The sequence below is a fragment of the Hippoglossus stenolepis genome, chromosome 3, assembly GCF_022539355.2.
Source record: "Hippoglossus stenolepis isolate QCI-W04-F060 chromosome 3, HSTE1.2, whole genome shotgun sequence".
NCBI classification, from domain to species: domain Eukaryota; kingdom Metazoa; phylum Chordata; class Actinopteri; order Pleuronectiformes; family Pleuronectidae; genus Hippoglossus; species Hippoglossus stenolepis.
The window spans coordinates 13771959-13799595 of NC_061485.1; the positions used below are offsets into that span (position 1 = coordinate 13771959).

Below are 27637 nucleotides of genomic sequence, written 5' to 3' on the forward strand. Positions count from 1 at the left end.
CTTGCACCAAATTGTATTGCTACCCTATTAGATTTCTCCAGTAGTGGTATGCCTGTTAGTGTGCTCTGTAGAGATCATGAATACACTGCAACATATTCAAGTATTGTCAACTTGCAAATGCGTAGAGAAAAAAAAAATAAGGAATGCCAAAAAAAAAAAAGTAAAAGAAAATGCACATTTGAAAATGGGTCTGCAGATGTGCATGACGTTTAAAAGCTCAATGAAAAGTCATGATGTTCTCCAGCATGTGATAATTTAGAAATGTATGCAAAACTACTCGCCTACTCACGTTGGTAATTTGGTCATTTTTACTCATGGTTGAAGTACTAAGTTATTGTAAGTCATGATAATGTTACTGTAGCACTGAGATATTCTGGACTTCAACTCCATTTCCTCATTTAATCCAGCCAAAGGAGATACAGCCCACTCACTGTGTGTCATAGCCCCACACCAGGCACCTTCTGTTCACTCTTTGGATGATTTATCACTATCTTAACACTCCTCCACAACTTCACTTCCTTTGAAACTTGCCCCTCAGCGACTCTTCCTCTTGTGGCCATCACTCTCCAACACTTGTCGGACCACGTGTCCTTGTCCCGTGAAGGGGTCGTCTTACCCACTGAATCTTCTCTCATCCCGTCTCACGTCCAGCACCGGCCCCACCTCTACTGCCATTGACTTATCTTTGTGTTAACTGTCCTCCTCTTTTTACATTATGACTTTTACTGTACCTGTCTTGTCCTTCTCCTTTGAACAACCTCTACTTCCATCATCCACATTTGACTTGTTGTCTCACAGGTTTTCCTCCTCAGATTGGAGTTTAAAAAAAAAAAGAAGCTCATTTCCTGAAGTGTAACCCTCTGTAGGTTCAAATCCCTGTGAATGTTTAGCGTCAGTATTAATACCCTCTCCCTATTCCCTCTAACCTGGAGGTTGACAGACGTCAATTGTGCTCTATTTGGTACTCTGAACCCCCAAGATCAGGCCTCTATTCCCCACCCTCACCCCCAAATCATCATCATCACTCATGTCAGTGTCTCGTGGACATGACACCTGTCACTCACACACAGGACATGACAGCATCTATTTTGAATCATCCTTGTTGCCATCATCTTTGTCTCTGAAAGCTTTATTGTTTACAGAGCAAGAAATCAAGGTCAGTTTAGATGTCTTCCATTTTCCTTAAGAGAAATACAAAATAAAAAGATTATTCCACCAATGTTTTCATCAACCATATTCAAAGTTTCTTTTTTTACACAATTTGATGCCACCTTTGATCTTCCTTAACTGAGTTTCACATAGAAAGTCTCCTCTTGATGCAGAGAAAGTCAAAAACCAGTGAGATCCAGATTTTCCAGCATCTGTAACTGGAGAGAATCTCTTAATTTTTTTACAACCTAGTTTTTTTATACTGTAGCTATACAGTGTGTTCAGATGAATTACTCTTTTACCATATTTCTGTCTTTTTTACTAGCACACGTCTTTAAAATTTGCCAGGACCTGAGTGACATTCAACAATAGCGAATGGCAGAATCTATTGAATACATTTAGTAGAATGCATTTCATTTTATCCAGCAGCACTTCTTCAAACACGTCTGGGACATGTAAAAATGAACCCTGTAAAACATCAGTGAATGCGACATATTAAGATTTTTGCGTGAACATACAGAAGCAACTGAGATTAGCTTCAGATCGATAGAATATCAGCCACCAATACATCAAATCTCTTTACGCTGTCTGACACAATGCAAGTTGACAATGTAAGCTGTAAGTGTTTATAATTTGCCCTTCGAAGTAGCTGAAAAACAACCCTGGTGTCTCTGTGTTGTGATAAAGATTTGCTGTTTTCCCGGGTCTCACTGATGTCCTCTCCTCTGAATCATGTGCTTTTCCCTGTGCTGTTGGCTGGATAGACGCTGACAGAGCTCAGAAACATGGCATGGATGAGTTTATCTCCGCTAACCCCTGTAGCTTTGACCACGCCTCGCTTTTTGAGATGGTGCAGCGGCTCACGTTGGACCACAGGCTCAACGACACCTTCTGCTGCCTGGTGAGTGTCTCTCTGCCCGTTATAACACACAATACATTTACGGCAGTGGGCTGCTGTTGCTTGGTGATATGCATCAACGTAACCCCCCCGTCTGTGTTTGTGTGGTGCAGGGATGGTTCAGCCCAGGCCAGGTGTTTGTCTTGGATGAGTACTGTGCCAGGAACGGAGTTCGAGGTTGTCACAGACATCTGTGTTACTTGCGTGATCTGCTGGAGAGAGCAGAAAGTGGGGCGATCATCGACCCCACTCTTCTTCACTACAGCTTCGCGTTCTGTGCCTCCCATGTCCACGGGAACAGGTGTGCCCTGATCTCTTCTTTTGAAGTGTCTGTGCTTTGTAAGCGACGTCGCTGAACAGGATCTCAAAACACATTAAAGGAGACATATCATGCTCAAATTCAGGTTGATCATTTTAATATGGCTTATTACTGGAATATGTTAACATGCTGTAATGTTCAGAAAACACTCATATTGCCCATTGCAGCTGCATTTCTCTTTAGCCATCTGTCAGAAAGACTTTGCTCCTGTCTCTTTAAGACAGGGGGGCGTGCATTATGGCAATGCTCATCATAGTCATGTAACATGACATCTTATCTCTATAAACAGATTGTGTGTGTCAATGTGCAGAATCTGTTTGACCAAGCACATTTAAGCAGGCAGTGGCTGCCTGCAGTGAAACCGTGTGGAGAGCAAAAGAGATGGAACACAGAGACCGACGTGCACTGACTTTCCTTTTTTTTTTAAATGTATCTGCATTCAAATACAGTAAAAGCTGTTAATAGAGATCAGCCAAAGTTTCGTGTCACACAATCAAGTGACCTCACTATGAAGCAGAAGTATCGGCCAAACGACCAACATGGAGTTTCAGGAGCATATAAGAAACTTATAACACTGTAGAGGAAAGAGTTGAAACAATTGAAAAAGCATAATATGTCTCCATTAAGATCACACAACATGAAATACCAGCACATGCCATTATATTAAGCGGACTGATATATCTTATACATGATACTGTACTGAGGAGGGGGACGCACTCAATCTCTATAAACAATGGGCGAGAACAGAACAGAGTCGGACTCATCAGAAGCATCCTACACCTTTTTTTACGTCCTTCATCTTAATTAATTTGCCATATTTATGTTCTGATTTATGTTCTGTTGCTTTTATGTTGTTGTTTATTTTTTGCTGTGTTCTGTGTTCCATGTTACGTTGTTAATCAATTGTGTATCTCCACATATTTTCTTGTTTTCTTCCATTTTTTCTTTGTTTTCCTTTCTCTCTGTTCTTGTTGCCATAGTCTCTTACTGTCCATATTATTCATCCTCCCATGCGTCCGTTAAAGTCAGAGAGGGCAGCAATTACTGGGGGCCGCTGGGCTATGAGACCCTCGTTTCCCCAAAGAGCTCCCAAAGCCCAGATCCTCGCACGGCCTCTAAACGAGTACGCATATTCACGTTTAGAAAGACAAAGGATTCCAAAATGCCACTCTTTCAAGGGCCCAAAAGGTGAGAAGCTGTCATTTATTTGTACACGTAACACAAATGGAACTCAAACGACAATTTGCAGTCAGTTCCCGGGGGGATCTGATAAACCGTTAGCCAGTGTGCTTTTACTTTTTTTTTCTTTGATAAGTTAAAACCTCTGTCAGGTTTCAGTGGGCTTAACGTTTGTGGTTGTGAACCTGGCAGGCCGGACGGGCTGACCACAGTGAAAGTGGATGAGAAGGAGCGTTTCGAAGACATCAAGGAGCGGTTGCGTGTGATTTTGGAAAACCAGATTGTACATTTCAGGTAACCAACAAACTGCACATTAGCCCCAAGTCACATAACATTGTGCCCACTGGTGTTTTCTCACTGCTCATTCATTGTCTCTCTGCATCTTCTCGTTTAGATATTTTTTCCCCTTCGGCCGTCCAGAGGGTGCACTGAAGGCCACTTTATCTTTGCTGGAGAGGGTTTGTAACATTGTATGCACAGTGAAAGAACGAGTGTGATGTAATAGACCCCGCTCACACATTCCCTCTTTAGGTCCTGATGAAGGACATCGTGACCCCAGTCCCACCAGAGGAAGTTAAAGGAGTTATCCGCAAGTGTTTGGAGCAGGCTGCTCAGCTCAACTACGAGCGGATTAAAGAATATGCTAAAATTGAAGGTAAACAAAACACACAAGCCCACATCAGATAATGAGTGCAGGAGGGAATTTCTTAATGATGTAATTATTAAAACAACCACAGTGGTCATTAAAGTATGCTCTCACTTTGTTTGGTTTCAGATTGAAGTGTTCAGTCACTGGTTGTGTCTGGAAATAAAACAGGAAAAGACACGTTTTAATATTCTAAACATGTGTCCCTGTATCTACTGCAGTAATATAATAAGATTGTTCTTGTCACTTTGACTTATTCATATATTTCTTTACACGTGGTGAATTTGGTATAATGGTATATTTGTGTCCATGTCCCAGATGATTTGTGGCATCCCAAATTATTTGTGACAGTGTCGGACACTTTTTGTCTCAGTCCAATAACTCTCTCCTTTGTTTCAGGCCTGCTTTAGCTCTGTGCTGTTCTGTAGGTCAAGTTCGCTTTTGTGTAGAGGTGTGTGAGTAAAAATGCATTCAAATCCAAAGCCCTGAAATCTGTTGATGTGCTGATCTCTCATTGTGCCTATTCAAACTGCGTGGTGTCCTGGCCCTCAGTCGCCCGATGATTGGACTGTGAGTTCAGCTTAACTGAATGTCCTGACATCCAGATTCCAGTCGATGCACATCCCCCCCCCTCTCCCATTACCTTACTGTAGCTGTTACCTCTCTGATTCCTCCAGCTGACGCTGCCCGTGCCCCTCAACAACCCCTCCCCACTGCCTCCAAATACCCGCAGCTCTCCTGTCCCCTCTGTCTTCTGTACTTGGTGAAGACCACTATCTTTCACTCCCTGTCCCTCCCTGTCTGCTCTGCTTTTCTCTCCTCGCTCACAGTCGTTGGCTTTGCCACAGTTATCACCTAATTTATTTGACTATGTGATAAGTGGCTTTGAACCAAAGGAATGCTGGGATTGAACACCTACAAACCAGCATCAGACATCTGCATGTGCTTCGAGACATAACAACATGGCCTTTCTTTATTGGCATGGATTTCATATAAAAAAAAAAGTGACAAGACATTATATAATGTCTTATTCTCCCCTGCTGTGTTTTCTTCCTATATATTCATCAAATGCATCAACATGCACTTTGCTTGTAGAAAACTCTGATGTTGTTTATGCCTTGAAAGAAATCCCCCAGGGTGCTAAAGATACTAAGGAATTAAACCTTACTATCTTGCCATTCCATGTGAACTTACTTCCCACTGTCCTCGTGAGGCACCTGGTTCTAAACAAACCGAACATGTGACTTTACCGCAGGGCCTCCTGTCCGGCACAATACCGGTTTCACCTGGACAGCCCTCTTCCCATCAGCCTCTGACCTCTCTCCTACCCACCTCTGACCCCAGCCTCTTGCATGCCCCAATCCTTTTTTATAGGGAAAAAGAGGGAAATGTATGAGCACCCTGTCTTCTGCTTGGCGTCTCAAGTGATGGATTTAACCATCCGTGAGTACCTTCATCATCCTCTCCCCAGCCTCTCGCCTCTCTCCTCCTCCTCCTCCTCCTCCTCCTCCTCCTCCTCCTCCTCCTCCTCCTCCTCTTTCACCTCATCCCCCCACCCTCTGCCTATCCTCTCTTCTTCAGAGATGTTGCTCCTGCCATGCTTGTTTTATCTGTGCCTTTTGTCTGTGAGAGTGAGTGGGGAGCGCACCAGCCGAGAGATCTGAGCAGTACCACACTGAATCAGTCGGGGTCCTTCTTTTAGTACCATCTGTCTGTGATGGACATGAATGAGCAGTCTGGTCTGTTAGCTTCTTTCTTTTGGTTGGATGCCCGTTCCTTTGACTTGAATGCATTTTTACATTGCTTACATTGTTATCTCCTCCAGTCATTTGGTCTGATCATGTCTCAGTGGTGTGCTGTGCTGAACAGGTAGGCTTTTTTTCCACACTGTGACACCAGAGGTAGTGAAGGAGATATTGTACGAGGAGGACAGGGTAGCATATCTGAATGCAACAGCTCCTGTTTGTGTTCTTCTCCCCTTGATTCAAATCAACTCAAGTCACTCAGTGTGTCCTGTCTATGCTCCTGACAGCCGTCCGTGTGTCCTATCTGTTTACAATAGTCTGAGCTTCTGTCTGTTTGTTAACAAGCATCTTATCACAATTTTAATTTCCAATTTTCCCACAGGGTGACGTTTCAGTGTTTCTGTTTTTTATTACATGTTTGTGACGTTGTGTCTGTTGCCTAGAAACCTCAGTCCCTGGAGCTGAAAACGTCCCAGCAGATTCTTTGCGAGGGTCACATGGTGATGAATAACAACTCTGAGCTTTCCCCCCTGTAACAATGACAATAATCCCAGAACCCTGCTAATTCTAAACATCTCCTCTCTATCTCTTCTCTCCCTTTTCTCTCGCTGAAGTTGAGAAAGGTCAAAAGGATCAAAAGGATCCAGGTGAACTCATGTTTAGCTTGTGGTTAAGCCACAGTGCACACATACATGCAAATACACACAGACCCTAAGCCCTCACCCCCTCACACACACATATACTTTATAGATTTACAACATATGCATGTATGCACAGACTTGACCTGTAGCTTATCCTTTCATACAGTTTGTTATACACACTGGTTATACACATTAATATAAGTACTTAAATGTCTTGCTCTGTTTTAAATATCTCTTTTTGGAAGTACATACAGTGGAGATTGTATTACTATATATCATAACAGATCTGGTTTTAGACAGTGGAGTTTTTTTTTTAAAAGTTAATATCCATCGTCAGTGGTTGAGGTTTAATCCAGTATTCACTTTAAATAATAATAATGTGTTTAAGTTGCAAAATAATATATCAAATTGCATTTTTGCATGAAGAATTATAGAGTAATACAATCTCTTACAAAAAGAATACATCTTATGTTTTGTTAAAGGTTAAATCAAATAAGAAAATAAGAAAAGGACATAAGCAACATCCAATATAAACCTCATATACATATAAAGGATTGTACCTTCACATGCGTACAGTATATGCATTTTCTAAATGTCATATATTTCAAATTGATATTTAAAGGGTCAGTTCCACCATAATCCACCATAAACAAACAAATAAACAAACAAAAAAAAATCATTCTCTTGTGGTACAGTCATGTAGATAGTTTTGGTTTTACTGCAACTTTCACCTCATATAAAATGTAACTTAATTGTCCCTGAGGTGAAAGTGGTCTTACAGTTAGCTGAAACATGTCAAATACATAATAAAATGAAAAAAATATATGCAATTAGATAAGCTGAATGAATCAAACAAGCCTAATCTATTTTAGATCAGGTGAATTTAAACATGAAAACATATCCAGATCAATGCAGATAAACTGAAACTATTCACGTGGCTCACGTTTCCACCGGGGAAAAGTGACACAGTTTGTTTAGCTTGTGTTGTGTGTCTTGTAATTTTGGTGAACTGGCCCTTTAATATTCCAAAGTAGACACATTAGATATTGTTTTGTTTTTTATGTTTCAATAGTTTTAAACGTCTTAATGGATTTACTCCAAACTGTTTCTGATTATTATTTCTTCTTTTGCGCTGATGAAGCTGAGCTGTGCTGCCCCTTCTAGACCAAACCCTGATCCATGTCTCTCAGAGCCGTCCCTTCCAGGACATTATGACCACAGGATATATAGTTACTGTAATACAAATCCATGTGATCCATCCATTAGTGTCGATTATATGTCCCTGAAGACAGCGGCTGAAGTATAAGCTTTAGATATCTCAGATTTCAATCCCAATGAAGAACCTTACATGAGAACTGAAGGCCTAACCTAAAGTGGCAAATCAGGTTTTATTTAGCTGTTACATCTAGGACCCAAAAATAGATTCAATTATTGATTTGGCCTGAGTTCAAATATCTGAGGAAACTTAGATAGAAAGAAATAATGGTGAGAACAATCAAATACCCCCAGTCGGACCTGCAGTCTTACGTAAGAGCGCTAATGTTTTATGTAAAGTTATGTATTTATGTCCTTTTGATTTCAGATTTGTGTAGCCATTCGGTTTGATGTTCAGATTATACACATTCATCATTTCCACATAGTCGTGCACTTTGAATATTCCCATTCCATCGACATGTAACTGTCTTAGCGGATCATTCTGTCAGCAGAGGTACAACCAAGTGATCTGGAGCTTTTGCAAGTTATAGAGAAAAATCAGCAGCTAAGTGAAGGAAAATAGGACAAAATCTGAGTCGATGACAGATTTAAAACCATCACACTGTAAAAAGTATTCATTAAAACACATGTAGGTCATTCAATCAATTGATTGGTAACAGATTTATTAACTTAAGGATATTTTGAATAGATATTTTTAAGGGAAGAACAAGTGTAAGCATCTAGTGAACCAAGCACCGCAGGCAGTTTGCTGAAATGAGTAAGACTTGTTTTGATGACTCAAGAAAAACATGTCGGTGTTGTATTTATATAATAAGATTAAATTAATCATAATTATGAAATGGGAATGTCCACACATTTCTTGGAAAATGGCTGTAAATGTCATTTTGTAGATTTTTAAACAAATATTTGCACAAATTTGATCAGTTCTACTCTATTGCAGCACAAGTATTGGATAAATATAGTCAGTAATACTGTATTAGACGTATATTTGGATAAGGTCTTGTTATAGGTTTGATTGAAGTTTCAAACAGAAGTGATGAATTATTTTTACAGTGTGTGTTCAGTGAGGGTTTTTGGACCACAGCATGCGGCAGCTCCTTATACAGATGGCTTATTCAGTACCGCTTCACTATGCATGCTTTCTGATGCTACATCGCTCTTCCATCCCAACGCCACTATTCCTGTGCCTGATACTCCTCCGACATAAATCTGATTATCCTACAAACACATCACTTCTGTTGCTTTATGTCACGCAGCCTAAAATTGCATGTAAATGACGACACGCTTGACTTATTTAGGGGGTTTGGTTTGTGAACATCACAGTGTAAGTGCTGTGTTTGTACTTTTATTAAACGGTCAAATACACAGACAGGGAAACTCTTTAGAATAGTCGTAAAAAAATAAAATCCCCCTGGAATCCTTCTCTTTGCTTGACTAACCACTCATCCCTCACCCTCATCCTTTTGTCTCAGAGAACGTAGGCCGCTTAGTCACGCCTGCCAAAAAGCTGGAGGAAACAATTCGCCTGGCGGAGTTAGTCATAGAGGTCCTCCAGCAGAACCAGGAGCACCATGCGGAGGTGAGTGAGAACCCTCTCCTCCTCTCCTCCTCAAAACACTCTCCCTCTTTACTCTCACTCTTATCTCACTCCGCCCCACAGCAGGGAGTTAGTCGTATTATCAGTCTTCTATAAATAAAGCTGCTTTCATCTATGGGTAACGAAAAAAAAAAAAAAAAACTTTCAGAGATTAATTTAATTTAAGGAAGCTCTAATTGGTGTTCGACAGACCATGGCTACATGGAATCAGAGCGCTATGTTTGAGCAGAGTTTGTAAATTAGACAGGAAATTATATAATGTGTGCAGTTCTTTCCTCTGATCACGGTTCAGAGTTCAACAAGGCGGCATATGGAAATATTTTATTTGAGGTACTCCAGTAAAAAGAGTAGGAAACAGTAAAACAGGCCAGTGCAAGTTACTCGTGGCTTCTGTTTGCTCTTAATGTTGTGTTAAGTTTCCCTTTGGCCACATTTAGAAGAATAAACCTGAACATGAATATACACAACTAAAGTGGCTCTCAGTAGAGCGCGTACCTCCGCCAAGGCCCAACTGTCACCTAAAATTCGAGCTGCACCAAATTTCACACACTTATTAACATGCCTGTTTTTTTCATTAAGATCAATGAATTATTTCCTTCCACCAGGTTTCATGGAAATCCGTTCAGTTGTTTAATGTTGCTTACGAACAAACATACAAACAAACAAACAGGCGTGAAAACATAACATCCTTGGCGGAGGTCATTTCAAGTCAAAGTCCTGCATTCACAATCCCACTTAAAGGTTCAGTGTGTAGAAGTTAGAGACATCTAGTGGTGAAGTTGCATGTTGCAGCTGAACACCCCTCACCTCATCCTCCCCTTCCAAACATGAAAGAGAACCTGTGGTAGCCTTCAGTTGTCATGACAACTGAAGGCTACCACAGGTTCTCAAAAGGTACTTAGTTTGTCCAATTTGGGATACTGTAAACAACATGGCAACCTCCATAGAGAGGACCCACTTCAAATGTAAATATAATAAAGTATTTAAATATAAAGGCCACATTCTACGATAAATTAAATCAGCAATTTGTACAATTTAGATGAAACACACTAGTGAAAACATCATTAGGATTATTTTATATTCACTTTCTGTAAATAGATCCCTTTCCCCTAAATCTTACACACTGGACCTTTAAGAAGAAGTACACAACTATTATGATTTAAATACACTTGAAAGTATCAAAAGTGAAAATACTCCTTCCACAGAAAATTAGTCCTTGTGAGTGATACAGTGAGATTGTGACATAGTTATAGTTAATAAGAGACACATAATAGACACATCTACAACATGCTTTTTTGTGAGATGGGAAATAATTAGTTTCGTCTGTTTTGATGTATATCATAAATTTATACATCTTTACGTAAATCTGAAAAGTAACCAGTAACTAAAGCTGTCAGATCCGTCTAGTGGAGTGAAAAGCAAAATAGTTCCCTATTAAACTAGTAGAGTAGTAGCATGAAGTCCAATAAAGTGTAAATACAAAAAACAAAGTACAGATACCTTAAAAATTGTAATGAAGTACTCCACTCGAGTTACTTCCCACCTCCCTTCTGCATCCTATCTGCTGCTATAAACACTGAGCTGATGATGAACATGTAGTTGTGTAGATCTGAAGGTGATCCAGTGTGATCGTAGAACATGCAGATAAAGCAGATTTATTGTATCTCTCTGAATATGCTTGACAGGCGGCAGTCACAAGTTCTGGAGATCAATCGGTACAGTATTTTTATTTCTTTTTTCCTCTTCAGTCCCCCCATCACGACCCCCCCTGTTTGGCATGTGCGCCACTTTGGCACGACGCACCTTTTCTAGGCTCAGGATGAACTCATAGACAATGCTGCGGTGGGTGGGCTTTCTAGGCGTAGAGCTGAGAAGACTTTTACAGAAAGACAATTTTTTTTAAAAGGCACCGTAGCTTGCACAACATAACTGTGATCATGAAGCATGTTCATCGGGCCATAAAGAGGTTTCCTTTCTCTCCAAGCATGCTGAACCAGTAAATTCCCCAAAGTATGCTCCATGTGAACCTTTGAAGTCTGATCCACCATAAACATTTGTCCCCCCTCCATCCAACAGTTAATTTCACAGTCCGCACTTGTTCAAGCATTACTTTCCCCGGCTTCTCCTCTTCCATCCCTCTCTGCTGTCTATTGTTAGTTTACCAACCCTTTGACGAAATGCCTCAAAAATACATTACTGTTCTGTACATCTTCCTGTGTTCTCACTGTCATATGATTGGTGACTGTCCCAGCAGGGAAAAGAGGTATGTAGTCAAGTTGAATGAGAAAACTTCCCACAATGCACCGTGCATGACCAGTAGATGATGCCACGTCTACTTACTCCCCCCACGTCTACTTACTCCCCTCCACCCTCAGCATCAGTACACCCCCCCTAGGAATTGGTCCCCTGATACAGTTGCATTGTCACAGCAATATAACCTGTTTGGCTGAACACTGGCTGTGCCGCACAGCTCTCAGGGTCCTGAATGTGTCCCGTAACCACTGTCAAAGGTTGGAGGCCGCTCCGCTTGGCGACCTTTGAGCCTCTCCCCCTCCCCACCTGTCAGAAACGTTGACAGCCCCCCTCTCTGATCACTCCTGTCCATAACAAGAGTGTCTCTGCTCTCCTTGAATGTGATGGAGAAGATCTCTGTTTGCTGCCTGTTTGTCGAAAACTAGAACTTTCAAGCCGTTTTGGTTTTTTAAAATATTTTGGAGTGAGCAGGTAAGTAGACAGGTGAGTAAGGGGTTGACGGCCATTGTGGCGGTTAAGCCAGATGAGAAAATACTTGAAAGAAAATTGTAAAAGAAAAGAAAGCATGCAGCATAAGTTGAAAAGATTTAAGCGATAGTTCACCGAAAAATGAAAAGTCACTCATTATCTACTCACCACGATGCCAATGGAGGGGTGGGTGAAGTGTTTGATTCCACTAAACCCTTCTGGAGTCTCAGGGGTAAACAGCGTTGCAGCCAAGGCGACCCCTTCTTCAGACGTAATAAAACAACAGAAAAAACCACAACATGCCTCCATACTGCTCGTGTGGTGTCATCCAAGTGTCCGCAAGCCCCGACATTCATATTCAACTCGAAACAAGGTGATTCAGAACATGTTTTAAGCCTAAAAGTCCACTACCAGAAGTGGAGATGCTAGCGGACGTAGCCACACAACATGTTATCCCCAGAGGAGGATAACACGGAGTAAATGACGCCGTTTCGAGATGAATATTAATGTCGGGGCTTGCTGACACTTGGATGACACCACACGAGCAGTATGGAGGCATTTTGTGGTGGGTTTTTCTGTTGTTTTATTACGTCTGAAGAATCGGTCACAATTGACTTTAATTGTGTTGGATTCGGCTGCAACGCTGTTTACCCCTGAAACTCCAGAAGTGTGTTGTGGACTCAAACACTTCTCCCACCCCTCCATCGGCATAGCGGGGAGCAGATAACGAGTGCATTTCCATTTTCCGGTGAACTATCCCTTTAAGCTTCATTTGCTGAACTTGGCAACGTGCTAGTCTGAATGATAAGCAAATAAGCCGAGACTGCCAGCAAAGCAACTACTGTACTTCTGCTGTCAAAGGGCGAGGAAGTCCTGACGGTGCTGGAAAACGTGCAGCCGAACCTCAGAGGCTCACTTAACTAATTGGAACAGACGCTCTTCCAACACAAGAGATGCTGTGTGCTGCAGTCTCCGGTGTGCCTATAGGCGAAGATGCGCATGAGTCACATTCACATCTCGTGGGCCGTGGGTTTGTCAGCGATGTGAATGGTGGACGCCCCCTCATCTCTTAGCCTGAGAGAGACAAGCATGCAGGGAGCTCCACATCTGCATGAGAAAAGCACCTTCTCCCTTTAAACTGATCGATTCTGTCAGGGATATATAACAAGGCACGAACATGCAACCCTACTGTGTGATTCTCCTGATACACGTATTAACATGGATTTACTACTAATACCCACTTTAAGTCCTAATCAATATAAGCTGTGGATTCAGTGTCAGAGTATGGGATGGGAAACACAGATACTCACACACACACACACACACACACATGCTCAAACACGTGCACATGCAAACAGGTATGATGGTGTGTCCTTTTCTCTCTGTGAAACTATGTTTGAAAGGAAATACCCAACAAAAGACCCCACGTATACAGCATGAAACCATCACTAATCAACAACCCACGTTTATATTTCTTAAAATTAAACAGCAGATTTGGAAGGAGGCATATTTAAAGGAACAGTTTGGAGGTAATAGGCTTATTTTCTTTTCTCTCTTTCTTGCAGAGAGTTAGATGAGGATCATCTCCACATCTGTCAAATAAACAAACAGTTGATTAGCTTATTTTAAGACTTGAAAAATATTTCAGGCCCGTTGGTATTCAAAAAAAAGCAAAACCAGTGAGTGAAAAAACAAACTCGGTAAAAATGATTCCGAAATTATTTTAAATAATAATGAGCTATATAACCTCTGACCTTTGAAAAAAATGGCACATCATGATCAAAGCATCTTTGCTGCACCTCATCTTTCTCATCTTGGAGAATAATTCGCCGTGGAAATTTTGCCACTTGTTTATTTCGTTGTTATTCAAACAATTCCCCCTATTTCCAGTCTGTATGCTCAGATTCAAGCAGCTGGCTCCTGGTTCTAGCTTCATATTTAACAGACTGACATGAGAATAATGTCCATCCTCCAGTCAAACTAGCTTTAAGACCTAACTCTCTGTAAGGAAGTGAATGAGCCCGTTTCCCATGATTTTGAACTATTCCTCAAACATACACAAAGCCGACATGAATCCAATGGTATTTCCTTTTAAGACCAACACGCTCCAGTTGTGTCTGTTAGTTCCTCCTTCCTTCCTTTCCTCCTTGCGTCTCCTTATCTCCTAACATCTCCTCGTTCACCTGCTCCCTCTCCCTCCTGCTGTGTCTCTAGGCGTTTGCGTGGTGGACGGACCTCATGGTGGAGCATGCAGAAAACTTCCTGGCCCTCTACGCCATCGACATGGACGCCGCACTTGAGATTCAATCACCCGAGAGCTGGGACAGCTTCCCTCTCTTCCAGCTGCTCAACGACTTCCTCCGGGCAGACTGTAAGCTCCTGCACCTGCCTCGCATTTATTTTATTACTCCCCTCAGGTGTTTATGTGCTTAAACTTATGCACTCACATGTATTTTTATCACTCCTTTTCCCTTTTTTTCTCACAGATCATCTGTGCAATGGAAAGTTCCACAAGCACCTTCAGGATCTGTATGCTCCTCTGGTGGTTAGATATGTGGATCTGATGGAGTCCTCCATCGCACAGTCAATTCACAAGGGCTTTGAGCGAGAGTCCTGGGAGCCTGTAAAGTAAGGAGCCTCCGCCTTCATAGCCAGGCTGTAGGATGGTTGGAGATGCGGGTCTTTTATATTTAGATGACAGACTGACGACGTGGAGGCTGAGAAATCTGTGCGAGCAGCTTTAATTATCGCCCGGGCTTCCTGTAGGTTCACTGCTAAAGAACGAGCCAAGAGTGGGCTGAATAACCTGCTTTTTTCTGCGAGGGAAATGGGTTATTTATTCTCTAAATAGTCTTTGACTAATGTGTGTGTCTCACCAATCTCTCTCCGACACATTGGGGTCAGGGCAACATCTAATGTTTCTGTTTTGTTTTGTGAACTAACCTTCATAATGTGTGCTTTGACTTGTTGCCAGAAACTAAAGGCCTCCAGTCTGTTCTGTTGCTGTTATTTCTTTCTTGTGGCTTCCACACTTATGCTTTTACATTTGTTTGTATTGCTAAATTCAAAAACCCAAAATATATATATAAATACGATTTCTGAATGTAAACAATAATGAAATTTGTTTTGATTTGCATTTATTCTTGTCAGTATTACATCGCTTCTCCCTTTCACTGCAGTTAAAACAGTATATGTGTGCATCCTGAGTCCAGCCCTCTTTACTCTGCAGGTCTTATGACGTGTGTCTTTTGATAAGTACTGTTTGGTCTCGTTTTTTTTACGTGTGCTACTGTACATTACTGTCTTCACCTGATTTTGAAACTTTATGTTACTGTTATGATGAGTGTTACATGGCTTTTTCTGCAGCTCCCACTCCACTGTTATGGACACCTTTTTTCTTTCTGTCTGTCTCTTCTGCAGGAGTTTAACAAGTAATCTGCCCAATGTGAATCTACCAAATGTGAACCTCCAAATTCCCAAAGTACCAAATCTGCCCGTGCCAGTAGCAGGACTATCAGTTAACCTTCCACAAATGCCTAGCTTTTCTACCCCGTCATGGATGGCTGCTATATATGACTCTGAGTGTGTATTCAACTAGTTCACTATAGAAATGTTAAGCAAGCAGAGGCTGCCTTGGTATGAAGATGCCTGCAGATTAAAAAAAAAAAATTCCGAAGAAGATGCATCACATTTTATTCCGTGTGGCTGCATCTGATAAAGTAAATATAACAAACCACAAAAAAAGAAAAACAATGAAGCGTATTTAGCACGCTTCGTCTCATGAGGGAATCCTGTTCATGTTCATGCCAAGGGCGCTCTGAGGTGTTAGAGTAGATGGGGTTCTGCTTTCTGAAATGAGAGGCTGAAACACTCATTTGTCTTAGCGTGCATGCTGTTGGGCTGAGGTGTGGAGATACAGGCCAAAACTCAAATCTGAATATCTTACTCCGAGGCTATTTGGGCCTTTACTGCACAGAGAGAGAGAAAAATCACCCCAAAAAATTTAAATAAAAAAACAGACAGTATGTCCCCCATTTGAAAATTTGCAAGTCAAAATCCCCGTTCTCAAATGTGTGTATCTCCTCTGAGTTGTTGTCCACAGACATTTGCTTTAGTGATTTTTAGTGTGCTGTAGATTGCACATGGCTGTAGGCTCATTCCTGACCTTGACCACCTGCTTGTAGTGTGATTGGGAGAGCAGAGCGTGAGCTGGACTGAAGACGATACCACGAAGAGGCCCGGCCGGCGGCTTTCAGACCCTGCGCCTCTCCGTTGTATCGCCCTCCCTCCCCAGCGTCTCTCCTGCGGCACTTCCCCAATCACATCTACGCAGGGTGCCCCCCCCCCAAAAAAAGGGTCTGCATGGTTTGTTTGGTAAATCTTCCAGGAGCCCCACCAGCCCCGGGACATGGACGTTGAGAGAGGGCCTGTGATGAGGGAAAAGTAATTTGGAGATTTTTAAATTTTTGTGGAACCAGACACGAAACCATTAAAAGATTTTTTTTTTACACGCCCTCCCTCACGTCTCCATTCCCTTTCTCCTTTGTCTTGACACAGTGTGATTAGCTGCTGTTTCTGCAGTGACTTTACCTGCATGTGGCCACTTCACAACCCAGTCAATAACCATGCTATGCAGCATGGTTATTGATTCGTGACAGTAAACCCTGTCCGCTCCCTTTCACCCATACGCTGTCCAGAAACGTTTGAGCGGACCTGTCAGTGTATGGTCGGAGTGGACCTGAACTGTGTCCAGGTGCAGAGGAACAGCATCCTCCTTTGCACCTGCCACAACATACCTCCACCCTCTTTCCCACCTTCTGACCCCCTCTCTCTCCAGCGGCGTGACCTTTTTCATCTGACCTGTGTGTGTGTGTGTGTGTGTTTGTGTGTGTGTCGTGGTCGCTGGCAGTAACGGCTCTGGGACATCGGAGGATCTCTTCTGGAAGCTGGACGCCCTCCAGACCTTCATCAGGGACCTGCACTGGCCCGAGGAGGAGTTTGCCAAACACCTCGAGAGTCGCATCCAGCTCATGTCAAGCAACATGATCGAGAACTGCGTCAAGCGGTGCGTTTGTGTGTTTCCTGTGCATGAGCGGAGGAGTGACTGACACGAGCAGAAATACTTTGAGGCAGCAAATGTGGAGAATGGACACTTAGCTGCATTTTTTATAATAAAGCCAGCACGTATAAATATTTCACTTTGCATTGCAGCACCCGGATGGCATTTGAGTCCAAGCTGACAAAGAGCAGCAAGTCCACAGATTTCCGCATTTCTCCGACATTATGCACCATGTTCAACGTGATGGTGGACGCCAAGGACCAATCAGCTAAATTGTGCGCTATGGAGATGGGCCAAGAGGTAAAAGCTTCACCTGGGACAGTGAGCACATTACGTTAAATAATGTATTTTATTTGTTTCATGTTCAATAGTGCTTTTTGTTTCTTTTTTTTAAAATACATTTTCTTTAGAAACAGTACCACTCCCAGATAGATGAGCTGATTGAGGAAAGTGTGAAGGACATGATCCAGTTCCTGGTTGCAAAGGTACATCAGCTGTGGACAAAGTTTTTTACTACGTCAGAGGATCAGAAGTTTTTGTAACTGTGTGTGATTCCCGTTCGTTGCTTTGTTTCTCAGTTTGTGGCCATTCTGGATGGTGTGCTGGCTAAGATTTCCAGATACGATGAAGGCACTCTCTTCTCCTCGTTCCTCTCTTTCACGGTGAGATGGAGCTTCTCTCTCTTCAATCCCTCAGAACCTTATTGTCCTTGAACCATTTGATAATTTAGAATACTTTCTTGTGATTTCAGGTGAAAGCTGCCTCAAAATATGTGGATGTACCCGTAAGTCTCACAACATCCTCTCTCTTCTGCGAGCTTGTGTGTGTGTGTGTGTGTGTGTGTGTATATTTAATACTTGGGTTGAGAGTTGAACAAAACCCTGTGAACTTGAATGAACCTTTCTGTTTCTCTCTTCTTTGTCATACAGAAACCTGGCATGGATGTGGCCGACGGCTACGTGACCTTTGTTCGCCACTCTCAGGACATACTCCGTGATAAGGTCAATGAGGAGGTGTATATAGAAAGGTTATTTGATGTAAGTAAGATGCCGTCTCCTCCTCACAAGAAGGGAGGGGCCTTACAAAATGTGTCAAAACAACAGGGCAGATGGGGGATAAGTTCCATTTTGAGACCAGGAAATGTGTTTCAGCCTAAGAGGCTTTTTCTGACCCTCTCCTCCTCTCGACTTCTCTCTTTCTCTCTGTCTCTCTCCTCTCTGTACCTCAGCTGCTGCCCCCTGGTGTGCATTGCCACAGTGCTTTTGGGCCTTTGTGTATTAAACAAAAGGAAACTTTTATTTACAAAGAGTCCATAAAAGCATCCTCAAAACAGGATTATCTGAAGCAGTGCTCTCTGGAAATAACGTGTCAGCACACTGACTCGTATCTGTAGCTAACCACTGTGCTGTATGCTGCCAGATACTTTCCACGTAAAGCATGTCAGCCTCCGGAAGACTTGACACTCAGCACTCCTGGTCCAGTCCACAGGGGGGGGGGCACCCATGCAGTTTTTTTTACGTGAACTGAAAACGCTGGGTGTAAGACGCACTGCTGGATGGACCCGAGGGACATCATGATGTCAAACTCAGGGGCTGACATGGTCCGTTAGAGCTGCGGTTCCCAACCTGGAGGTCGAGACCCCACTGAAATACATCGGAGAGGATATTCTGAGCCAGTTGAAGTTCAGCAAAATCTCCCACGTCGTAGTTTCATCTTAAACTTTGTGTAGCTGCACGATCTGAACTCACCTGACAACTTAACAAGAGTGAAATGTCCACAACAGACAGAAAGAAGAAAGTAAACTAGCTCAGGTACAATGCACAAGATTTGTTCGTACGTCATTAATCAACTAGTAATAAGACGGTGATAAATCATTTGCTCTATAAAACATCTCAATACTAAATTCATTAAAGTTGAAAAAGACTGGAACTGAAAACTACTCATTAGTAAAGAGTGATTATGACTAATAGGCTGATAATTGTCATCATGGTGTCTTCTATTCTCTAACATAAACATGCTCATAAATAACTGCACCAACGAAAACCCTCTTCCATCTTTTTTACTTTTTTTTCCCAGTCAACCAGTAAAAATTTACAACCAAATCTGACAAAACAAGAAGAAACTGGTGGAACTTTCCCCATCTCAGGTGAAGGCAGCATAAAACTTTAACAGTCAATACTGAGCGATCGTGTCTGTGTCGTCAGGGGATGTTTAAAAAAGTACCTCCCACCAATCCTCAGTTACTCTGAGTGCAATCTCAACTTTACTTTGGAATTTCACTACAATGCAAATCCTAATAACTATGATCAATCTAAGCTTCACGTGCACATAACCATAGCTGGTGCAACGATCTGTAGGTCGATAGAAGGTCAGAATCCGAAAAGGTTGGGAACCAGCGCGTCAGAGGGCGAAGAGAGCACTGACTTACAAAAACATAATCCTACCGGGATACATTGGCAGTGATGTGTCCTCCATGTGTGATTTGAACAACACATAATGCTGTGATGTGTGTGCTTCATGTCATTTAGAAAACTATTTGTACAGACCTGTGTCTCTGCAGGTGTGTGTCGCGGCTTTGTGTGTTTGAAAGATTTCCCCGGTTCTGTGCGGCAGTGACGTTAAGTCTTTGTGTCTGAGAGACGCTCCCACGTCTCCCTCTGGTTCACTCTGTTCGTGTCGCTGTAGGAGAGTCTCCTGCCGGATAAATGTGTTTTTTGTTGTTGTTGTTTGGGAGTGAGGAGTGATGCTGTTGTGAAGTGGGTCTGCTTTTGTCTTTGAGGTCCACACCGGCTCCCCCGTGTCGTCACTTGTTCTATAGTGTGGACTTGTTCCCCCTCCCGTGTCCTCTGTGTGGCCCCGAAGTTCACAGAAATCCTGCCCCAGCACTGTCATGTTAAATTTATAAAACTCCTGCAGCTGTGAATGTTTCGGTTTTGGCATTTTAAATTATCCTTTAGCTCGACGATGTCAATGTTTTTCTCTTCCATTTGCACGCTCATCCATCCATACGCCCATTTGCTCGCATGTGGAAAATGTTCCTCGATGTTGCACAGGCTCTACTTTATCTCTCTTTCTTTCACTAATTTGTTTCAATCCTTTTTGAGCTCCTCTTTTCTGATTAACACCATTCCTGCTGCCTCCTCTCTTCAAAACAAAAAGTGGCACTTATCTCTAGTGTTGCGTTGCGTTGTTTTATCACATTATGTTGGTTGGCATGATTTTAGAGTCAAATAAACTTCCTGTGTACATCTTCTAGCATGACCCTCCTCCTCAGAGCTCTGCCTCATTTGCACATAGCGCAGTCTTCCTCTAGCACGTACTCTGCCACCCACCCACCCACCTGCGAGGTCTGCATGCACTGCACGCTCAACTCGACTGTGAAGTGGACAGGCATCTGCATATCCAGGCCTCACGCTCAAACCTCTCAACCATTCACCCAATCAGTCGTGGTCCAGATAAACTGAAAAAAACCCAAACCACAACGATGACAAAACAAACCCTCACACTTCCAATCCGGGCCCCTTTAACCTTCTTGCGTTCCTGCCTACTCACATGTTTAAAGTTGAATTCTTCTCTTGGTACTGGAGGTATGACAACAGTTTTTCTATCAGACCTGGGTGCTCTTCTCTTGGAACTTTAAAACTCGCCGAGTCTGGGAAACCGCCCCAAAAAGGGAAGGAGAGAAACGGTACAAGATAAAAGCACCTGCGCTCCCCGCCTGCTGACCATTTGCTCTCTTTCATTCTATTTTTCTTTTTTCTAATGAGCTTGTCTCGAAACTATAATTTCAATTCCTCCATAATAGTTTTTTAATCTCCAGTGTAGTTTTTTTCTTTTTCAAATGCAAACCGGAATGTCTACTAAAGACGTACAAATAAAGGCTGAATAATTGGCTTCAGTAACTGATGGGCCTATGCAGCTTTCACTAAATATTAAAAACATTTGTTAAACTGATTCAAGGGTCGATTACAGCTCAAGACAGATCATTGCGTTGTGGCTTTTTTTTTATTTTAATCATTTTCTCCAGTCGCTGTAGAATCACTGCTCGGAGTGAAATTCTCTAAATAATGTTCAGCCCTTCAGAGCACTGTGTGTGTGTGTGTGTGTGTGTGTGTGTGTGGTCCAAATTGAACAGTATTTTACATAAAGTAAACATAACGTAATGTAAACTTCTCAGTGGGTAGGCAAATTAATCATTATTAGTACATAAGCCTCTGTTTAAAACATTTATATTAATATCGGTTCGATCAAAAGTAAAAATATAATCATTCAAAAGGTCACCATGTAGCCGATAAACGAGTCAGTGAACAGCATAAATGACCAGGATCAGGTCCAGCAGGTTCAGGAGTAATGCTCAACTGTGGATCAGTTTTTTAAAAAACTCATTAAAAAGCAGCTCTTCTGGTTCATGAACCCGAGGATTATGGGTAATATCCACTGCTCAGTTGTGTGTCAGTCCAGTGAGTGGGACGACATAGTTACAGCACAACACACCATTTCACTGAGTGCAACAGAATGAATCATCCGGTGTGGCTGCAGAGGGCGCTGTTGCTCAGTAAAAGTTCCACAGCGCTGCTTTCACTATTAAGACGTTTTTTTCAGGGGCTTTAAAATGATTTTGTTTATTCAGTCTAAGGTTATGAAAAAAATGTTGATAGAAGCAAACTTTACGACTTTCAATTGTTTGTTTTGTAGCTGATGAGATTTATTTTGAACGTGACTCAATTCTCACGTCACTAGAGGCTGTTTACTTGGATTGAAGCTGATTCTGACTCATGAAATGTTCCATCAAGTGTGAGAGAGACTCAAAATTAATCCTCATTAATTGTGCACATGGGTGAAATGAAATGTGAAACCCTTTCAAGAGGTTTTTATTGAAGGGATGCTGGAACACACACGGGGTGTCTTAGTTGTCCGTGTGTGTCTTTCAGGGTAGTGTGATGTCAACAGGTCTTGAGTATGTGTGCGAGTGTGTGTTTTGCTGGAGAGCGTTATGCTTTTGTGTTTCAGCAATGGTACACTGCCACCATGAACCTGCTGGGGACCTGGCTCACTGAACGCATGGATCAGCAGCTCCACGTCTACCAGCTCAAGATCCTCATCAGGATCACAAAGGTGACGCAGGGAAACCCCGACGGGAAGACAAAAAACACCCACAAGTCATTGTGTCCACGCTGACGTGTCTCTCTCTGTCCCACTGCAGAAAAAGTACAGGGACTTCCGCCTGCAGGGCGTCCTCGACTCCACCCTGAACAGTAAGATGTACGACACCGTGCGCAACCGGCTGACCTTGGAGGAGGCCACTGCCTCAGTGAGGGAAGGAGGCATGCAGGGCATCTCCATGAAGGACAGCGACGAGGAGGAGCAGAGGCGAGGCTCTGAGCCTGTGCACTGACACCCCCTCCCTCCCTTTAACACTTTTGACTTTAGCCTGGTTACCGATGCATGTACCAACTCAGATAGCCACTCTAGGACCTCTTTGTCAGCTCGAAATGCCTATGAAGGAACTATTAACTATAAAAATAGTACTTATACTGAGGAAAATAAAAATAAAAATGTTAAAAAATAACCATGATTGGCAGTTTAGCTGTGTCATGATAAAGATAGCACCTATCTTTGTTTCATTCATTTCTAAATTCATTTCTATGTGTTACTAAGCAATATGGAGAACCATTTGTTTGAACAATGTTGAGTGAGATTAATAGGTGTGTCCCTGTCCAATGCAAACCTATATGGCGCTTCTTTGTCGTATTCTACATTCATTAATGGTACATTGTCGTGATGATGAGTGTGTGGACCCTTTTCTTTGTCTTGTCTGTTTTTAAGTGAATGCCAACTGCTTCAAACGGAAAATAAACCTCTGTATTTGTTTACGGCTGTCAACAGATGAACTGTCGTCTACTCACTGTTATTAACATCAGCAGTAAGTCGAGACCTGCGTTTTTACCATGTGTCAATGCTATGTGATCTCATCTCAGTAACCAATTAGACACGGTTCAACAAGTGGGTATTCTAGAGATGCAATATTCTCATAGCTCCATTTTGATAACTTGGGAGATTCTATTTTTATTTCAACATTAAAAGGCCTTGAAATAGGTTCTATTTTAATTGAGTTGCACTTTTACAGAGAAAAGAGCAAAAATAATTTTTTTTATTGAAAAAAAAAAAAAAAGGTTGGTCTGTCTTTGTTCTGTAATTGTGTAGAATGAGATGTCTGGCATTTGTTTGGGTCTCAATGTTGTTTTGTATATATTATATAAATATATATATAAATATAAAAATGCTGTACATTGCATTCTGAGCCATCGCTGCATGCCTGTGGGTTCCCACCCTCCCCAAACGCTTTCTGTTTTCTGTGTGAATTAGCTGGTGGATTCATTCTTGCTTTTGCCTTATGAAAGCCAACAGTTGTAATATGCAAGAGCTGTGGCCTCGAAATAAAAAATATTGTACATGTGCATCCTCTGTCATGTTTACGCTGAAATCTACATACAATTAATATATAGTATATACAATCTGTTTGGCAGAGGTAGAAAATCACCAAGTACAATTATTTAAAGGTTCAGGGTGTAAGATTTAGGTCAAATTGAATATAGAATACAAATGTGTATGACCATCTAAATTGTACATATTGTTTTCTTTACCTTTGGCCCTTTATATATAAATACTTTATATTTACATCACGAGCGGGTCCTCTCTACGGAGGCCACCATGTTTTTTAGACTAGTCCAGACTGGAGAAACTAAACATCTTTGAGTGTTTATGACAACCGAAGGCTTCCACAGGTTCTCTTCATGTTTCGAAGAGGAGGGTGAGGTGAGGGGCATTCAGCTGCAACGTGCAACCTCCCCACTAGATGTCACTAAATTCTAAACATTGAACCTTTAAGCGTTGTACTTCAACTAGATCCTCTCAGTCAAATTTGAACACAGATATGATTCCATTAGATCCAATGGTGTTTGCAAACACCTTATTATCCTCTCTAAAAAAAATCATGGGAATACAAGAATACAATAACAATGGGAATGGTCATGTTTTTAAGTTTGCTCTGGCATCAGAATGATCCAGTGATATTTGTCACGAGACACATGGACATGTTGCCAGCATGAATGCATAAGAGATAATTCGGCATCGGTTTTAATGGCGTCAGCTTTCTGAAAATATAAACATATACAGGCTCAAGTTGTGTCCCACAGCTACACAATACACAGCAGTTTGAATTGTTACTTTCACGTTAATGCATCAATATTAATAATCCAATGAGCCATTCTGCATAAAAAAAAAAAGAAAAAGTACTTTTACACATTTTTTTTTGCTGATACTTATACACAGGACTTTAACTTTTAATTTTTCTAATCAGTGATCTGAATAATTGTTTGGTGACAGACTGACAGCAGGGGGCGACCAGGATGAACCAGTTTGTTTGGAGAAACCCATCCATTAGTGGTTACATGTGGTATTAAGATGCTGTGCACCCAAACCCAGACTTTATTTTGTGTATAGCAATACAGTTGAGCTATTAAATAACACTATGACACCATAATATGGTATATAACAGTATCATAGGGATATAAGGCCATGATACTATTATATAAACAAGATAAGATGGACAAAACCAGTTGATCATTTATTCAAGTCACAAGTCAGACTTCACCACCACTCTGGTTGAAACCCACTGAGGATAAACATCCTGCACCACTGAGCAAATATCATGAAACTGTGGTCTCAACACCAGCATGGACGTCTCAGAGGAGCAGGTACGTTGTAGTGGATATTTAATTAAAGTACAATCTGTCACAGGGGCCACGACTCAAATCAAATATTTGTATGAAAATACATGTCTGTCTATGATCACAAAAGTTAGATATAAGTCAGTCATTTGTTCTTAAAGCAACAAAGCACTCAACGTGTTTTCAACGTGTAGAAATATTGAACAGAGGACGCTGGCGTTCGTACAAGAGAAAAGAAGAGTTGCTGAAAAGAAGTTGTGTTGCAGAGCTGAGCGATCGGGAATCGGGATTTTTCTCCAAATGTTGGAGAGTCTTTGTTCTCAGCAACGAACAGAAAAAATTAAATATTTAAATCGTAAATCAGGGTTAAAACGGGGCTTGGAATTAAAAACAACAAAATATTGCTGAGACAGAATATTAGGCCAAAATAAAAAACATTTTTCACTCTGGATTTAAATCTTCTAGTCTGAAGTGAGGTGTGAGGAAAGCATCATGTTCTCTGATGAAGTGAGTCCCCAAAGGCTCGAAACAGAAACATGTTTAAATTCACACCTCTGACAGCTCTGTAATTCTCTTGCTGTGAAATTTAAACATTTGGATTTTAAATTCTACGGATTAAATAAATCTCAGGACAAAACCACTTGCATGTTGCAAACTGGAACCACGTCTTTGGTTACAAATAAAGCATCAAGCCACCAAAACAAAAGCTACACTACCTCAAAACAACCACAACACCCCGAACATTTAGACTTTCTCATGTTTTGTTCATATGTGAGTCACAGTGGACGTACTGAGCATTTTTTTTTCTTTTTTCAGGCCAGTCAAAAAGAAAAGTGAAAACAAATTTTAGAGCAAAAAAAAACGATTTGAAGTCCAGAAGCTATTCAGTCAATTTCCTGGTAAAATTATTATTATAAATATTCCAACACATCAGTGACAAGCTACTAAAGAGCATCAATACTTAAAATGATTTCCAAGGCACAGAAGTTCCCTAAATCCATCGAAAAGAGAGTAGCACAGCTTGAAATGTGAAGAGGGACATCCTCAAAATCAAAAGGCTTCTGAAGGTAGAGAGTGAAACAAACAAATCCTTCTGTAATGTCAGAGGAGCAAGTTGGAAAAACTATGCAGGAGTGTTTTCAACTGAGGTCTATCCATCATCTATACCCCTTGACCTTTAAGGGTCACAGGAGCCAATCCCAGCTGACATTGGCCGAGAATCTAATTGCAACCTAATCTGCATGTCTTAAGACAGTGGAAGGATGACAGAGTATTCGGAGAAAACCCACAGATACAGGTAGAACATCCAAACTCCCCTACCGTCAGATTCTAATTCAGAACCACTGTGCCCCCCATGTCCTGAGGTGACAAAATAAAGCCCAGAACTCAGTCCAGTCCAGAAATAACAGCAGGACTTAAACTCCAATGATAAGTTTGACAGAAGAATTAGAAAGAAATGCTGCGTCCACTTGTGTGCAGCTGAAACCTATCGATACAGATTCAAGACTAATTTGGGCATAAAGTTCCTGTATTCATTGTTACTACAAAGTGCACAACACTTGCACAATTAATTTCACACTTGATGCATTTGTGGACTTTTGTTTTCACTTTGATTGACATTTCCTTTGCTGTTAAATCATCTTAAAAAAAGTCCCATTCACATCCACTGTGATTTAATGTCACAAAAGAAAACATGAAAACCTGTGTGGGGTGTTTACTTTCTGCAGGCGTTGCATTGTGTTACAAAGAAACTTATTCCACGTGTTATAACTGTTGAGCTTTGACAGTCGAGGTTAGAGAAGCTTGAAAATACTGGAAAATTAAAAATAGGTGGAGTTGTGTAGGTCATTCATGATCAGCTACAGAATCTCCAAAATAAAATAAGAATCTACACAAAAGACCAGTGGACAAATAGTGAAAGAAAAACATTGGCTGGCTATTAAGGATATAATATATATGTATATATATTACAAAACAAACATAACAATATAAATCCCTCTAAAAAGCAATAAATGTTCACATTACATGTTGTAACACACTGGAACAAAATAAGCCAAAAGTACATTACACAAAACAGCAGTGAGATATTTGGACAATTTGTGAATATCAGGCAGGTCAGAGTCTCTTCACGCGTGTGGAATGGAGCCTCAAAACAGTTTGATCGAGGTGACAAAGTGACAATGCATGCTGGGCCACGTCGTGATGCCATGTTTCGTTTTGAGACATTATCGGAAGTGGATCGCCTTCAACTCATCCCGGTCTCTACGCTCCATGTTCGTCTCTCGGCGGTCCGCAGAGCCCAGTTTAGTCTTGTAGCCAGAAATTGAAGTCGCTGGATTTGGGCAGTAACACTGATAGTTTAGTGCAAACCGGACAGAGCTGCTTTTTCCTCACGTCAACTTAAAAACAGGTGCAAACGCTCAGCAGGATAACATTTAAAGACAAGAAATAAAGGACAAAAACATAAATATCAAAAAACCTTTATCAGTATAAAAAGTAATAAGGTTATTCATTTAATCAATAGTCTGGCAAAAAAGGCCTCAGAAAAGTTCGCAGATTTTTTACAAATTAAGTGCCCATGAGAATGTCCTCAGACGAGCGACTCCATGCTCTCCGCGGGGTCCGACTCGTCCGCCATCGCCACCACTCCATTAGTGTCCATGTGCAGGGGGCTCAGGCCACACTCTCTGTTCCCTATCAGGCTGAGCATGGCTTTGTAAAGGTACTGGTACTCCTCC

General features: G+C 41.6%; 2 protein-coding genes across 11 annotated transcripts in view; one reads left to right on the plus strand and one right to left on the minus strand.

Moving 5' to 3' along the window:
• Positions 1–22565, plus strand: part of cadpsb (Ca2+-dependent activator protein for secretion b) — a 60170-nt gene extending 37605 nt beyond the window's left edge. For 2 of the 10 annotated variants that reach the window (XM_035152814.2, XM_035152816.2), the window contains 20 exons: positions 1914–2050; positions 2161–2348; positions 3738–3839; positions 3940–4003; positions 4077–4200; positions 6551–6583; positions 9265–9371; positions 11075–11104; positions 11641–11652; positions 14325–14481; positions 14597–14738; positions 15531–15692; positions 17020–17175; positions 17322–17469; positions 17580–17654; positions 17748–17831; positions 17921–17953; positions 18099–18206; positions 22180–22284; positions 22373–22565. In XM_035152814.2, coding sequence (XP_035008705.2) covers positions 1914–2050; positions 2161–2348; positions 3738–3839; positions 3940–4003; positions 4077–4200; positions 6551–6583; positions 9265–9371; positions 11075–11104; positions 11641–11652; positions 14325–14481; positions 14597–14738; positions 15531–15692; positions 17020–17175; positions 17322–17469; positions 17580–17654; positions 17748–17831; positions 17921–17953; positions 18099–18206; positions 22180–22284; positions 22373–22564 — 2159 coding nt within the window. In that variant the 3' untranslated portion in view covers position 22565. The remainder of the gene's footprint in view (positions 1–1913; positions 2051–2160; positions 2349–3737; positions 3840–3939; positions 4004–4076; positions 4201–6550; positions 6584–9264; positions 9372–11074; positions 11105–11640; positions 11653–14324; positions 14482–14596; positions 14739–15530; positions 15693–17019; positions 17176–17321; positions 17470–17579; positions 17655–17747; positions 17832–17920; positions 17954–18098; positions 18207–22179; positions 22285–22372) is intronic. The other 8 variants (XM_035152818.2, XM_035152821.2, XM_035152819.2 and 5 more) reach the window with 5 other exon arrangements.
• A 1725-nt stretch (positions 22566–24290) lies between these two features.
• Positions 24291–27637, minus strand: part of ca16b (carbonic anhydrase XVI b) — a 96172-nt gene continuing 92825 nt past the window's right edge. Inside the window, exon 29 of the mRNA XM_035152028.2 lies at positions 24291–27636. Coding sequence (XP_035007919.1) covers positions 27490–27636 — 147 coding nt within the window. The 3' untranslated portion in view covers positions 24291–27489. The remainder of the gene's footprint in view (position 27637) is intronic.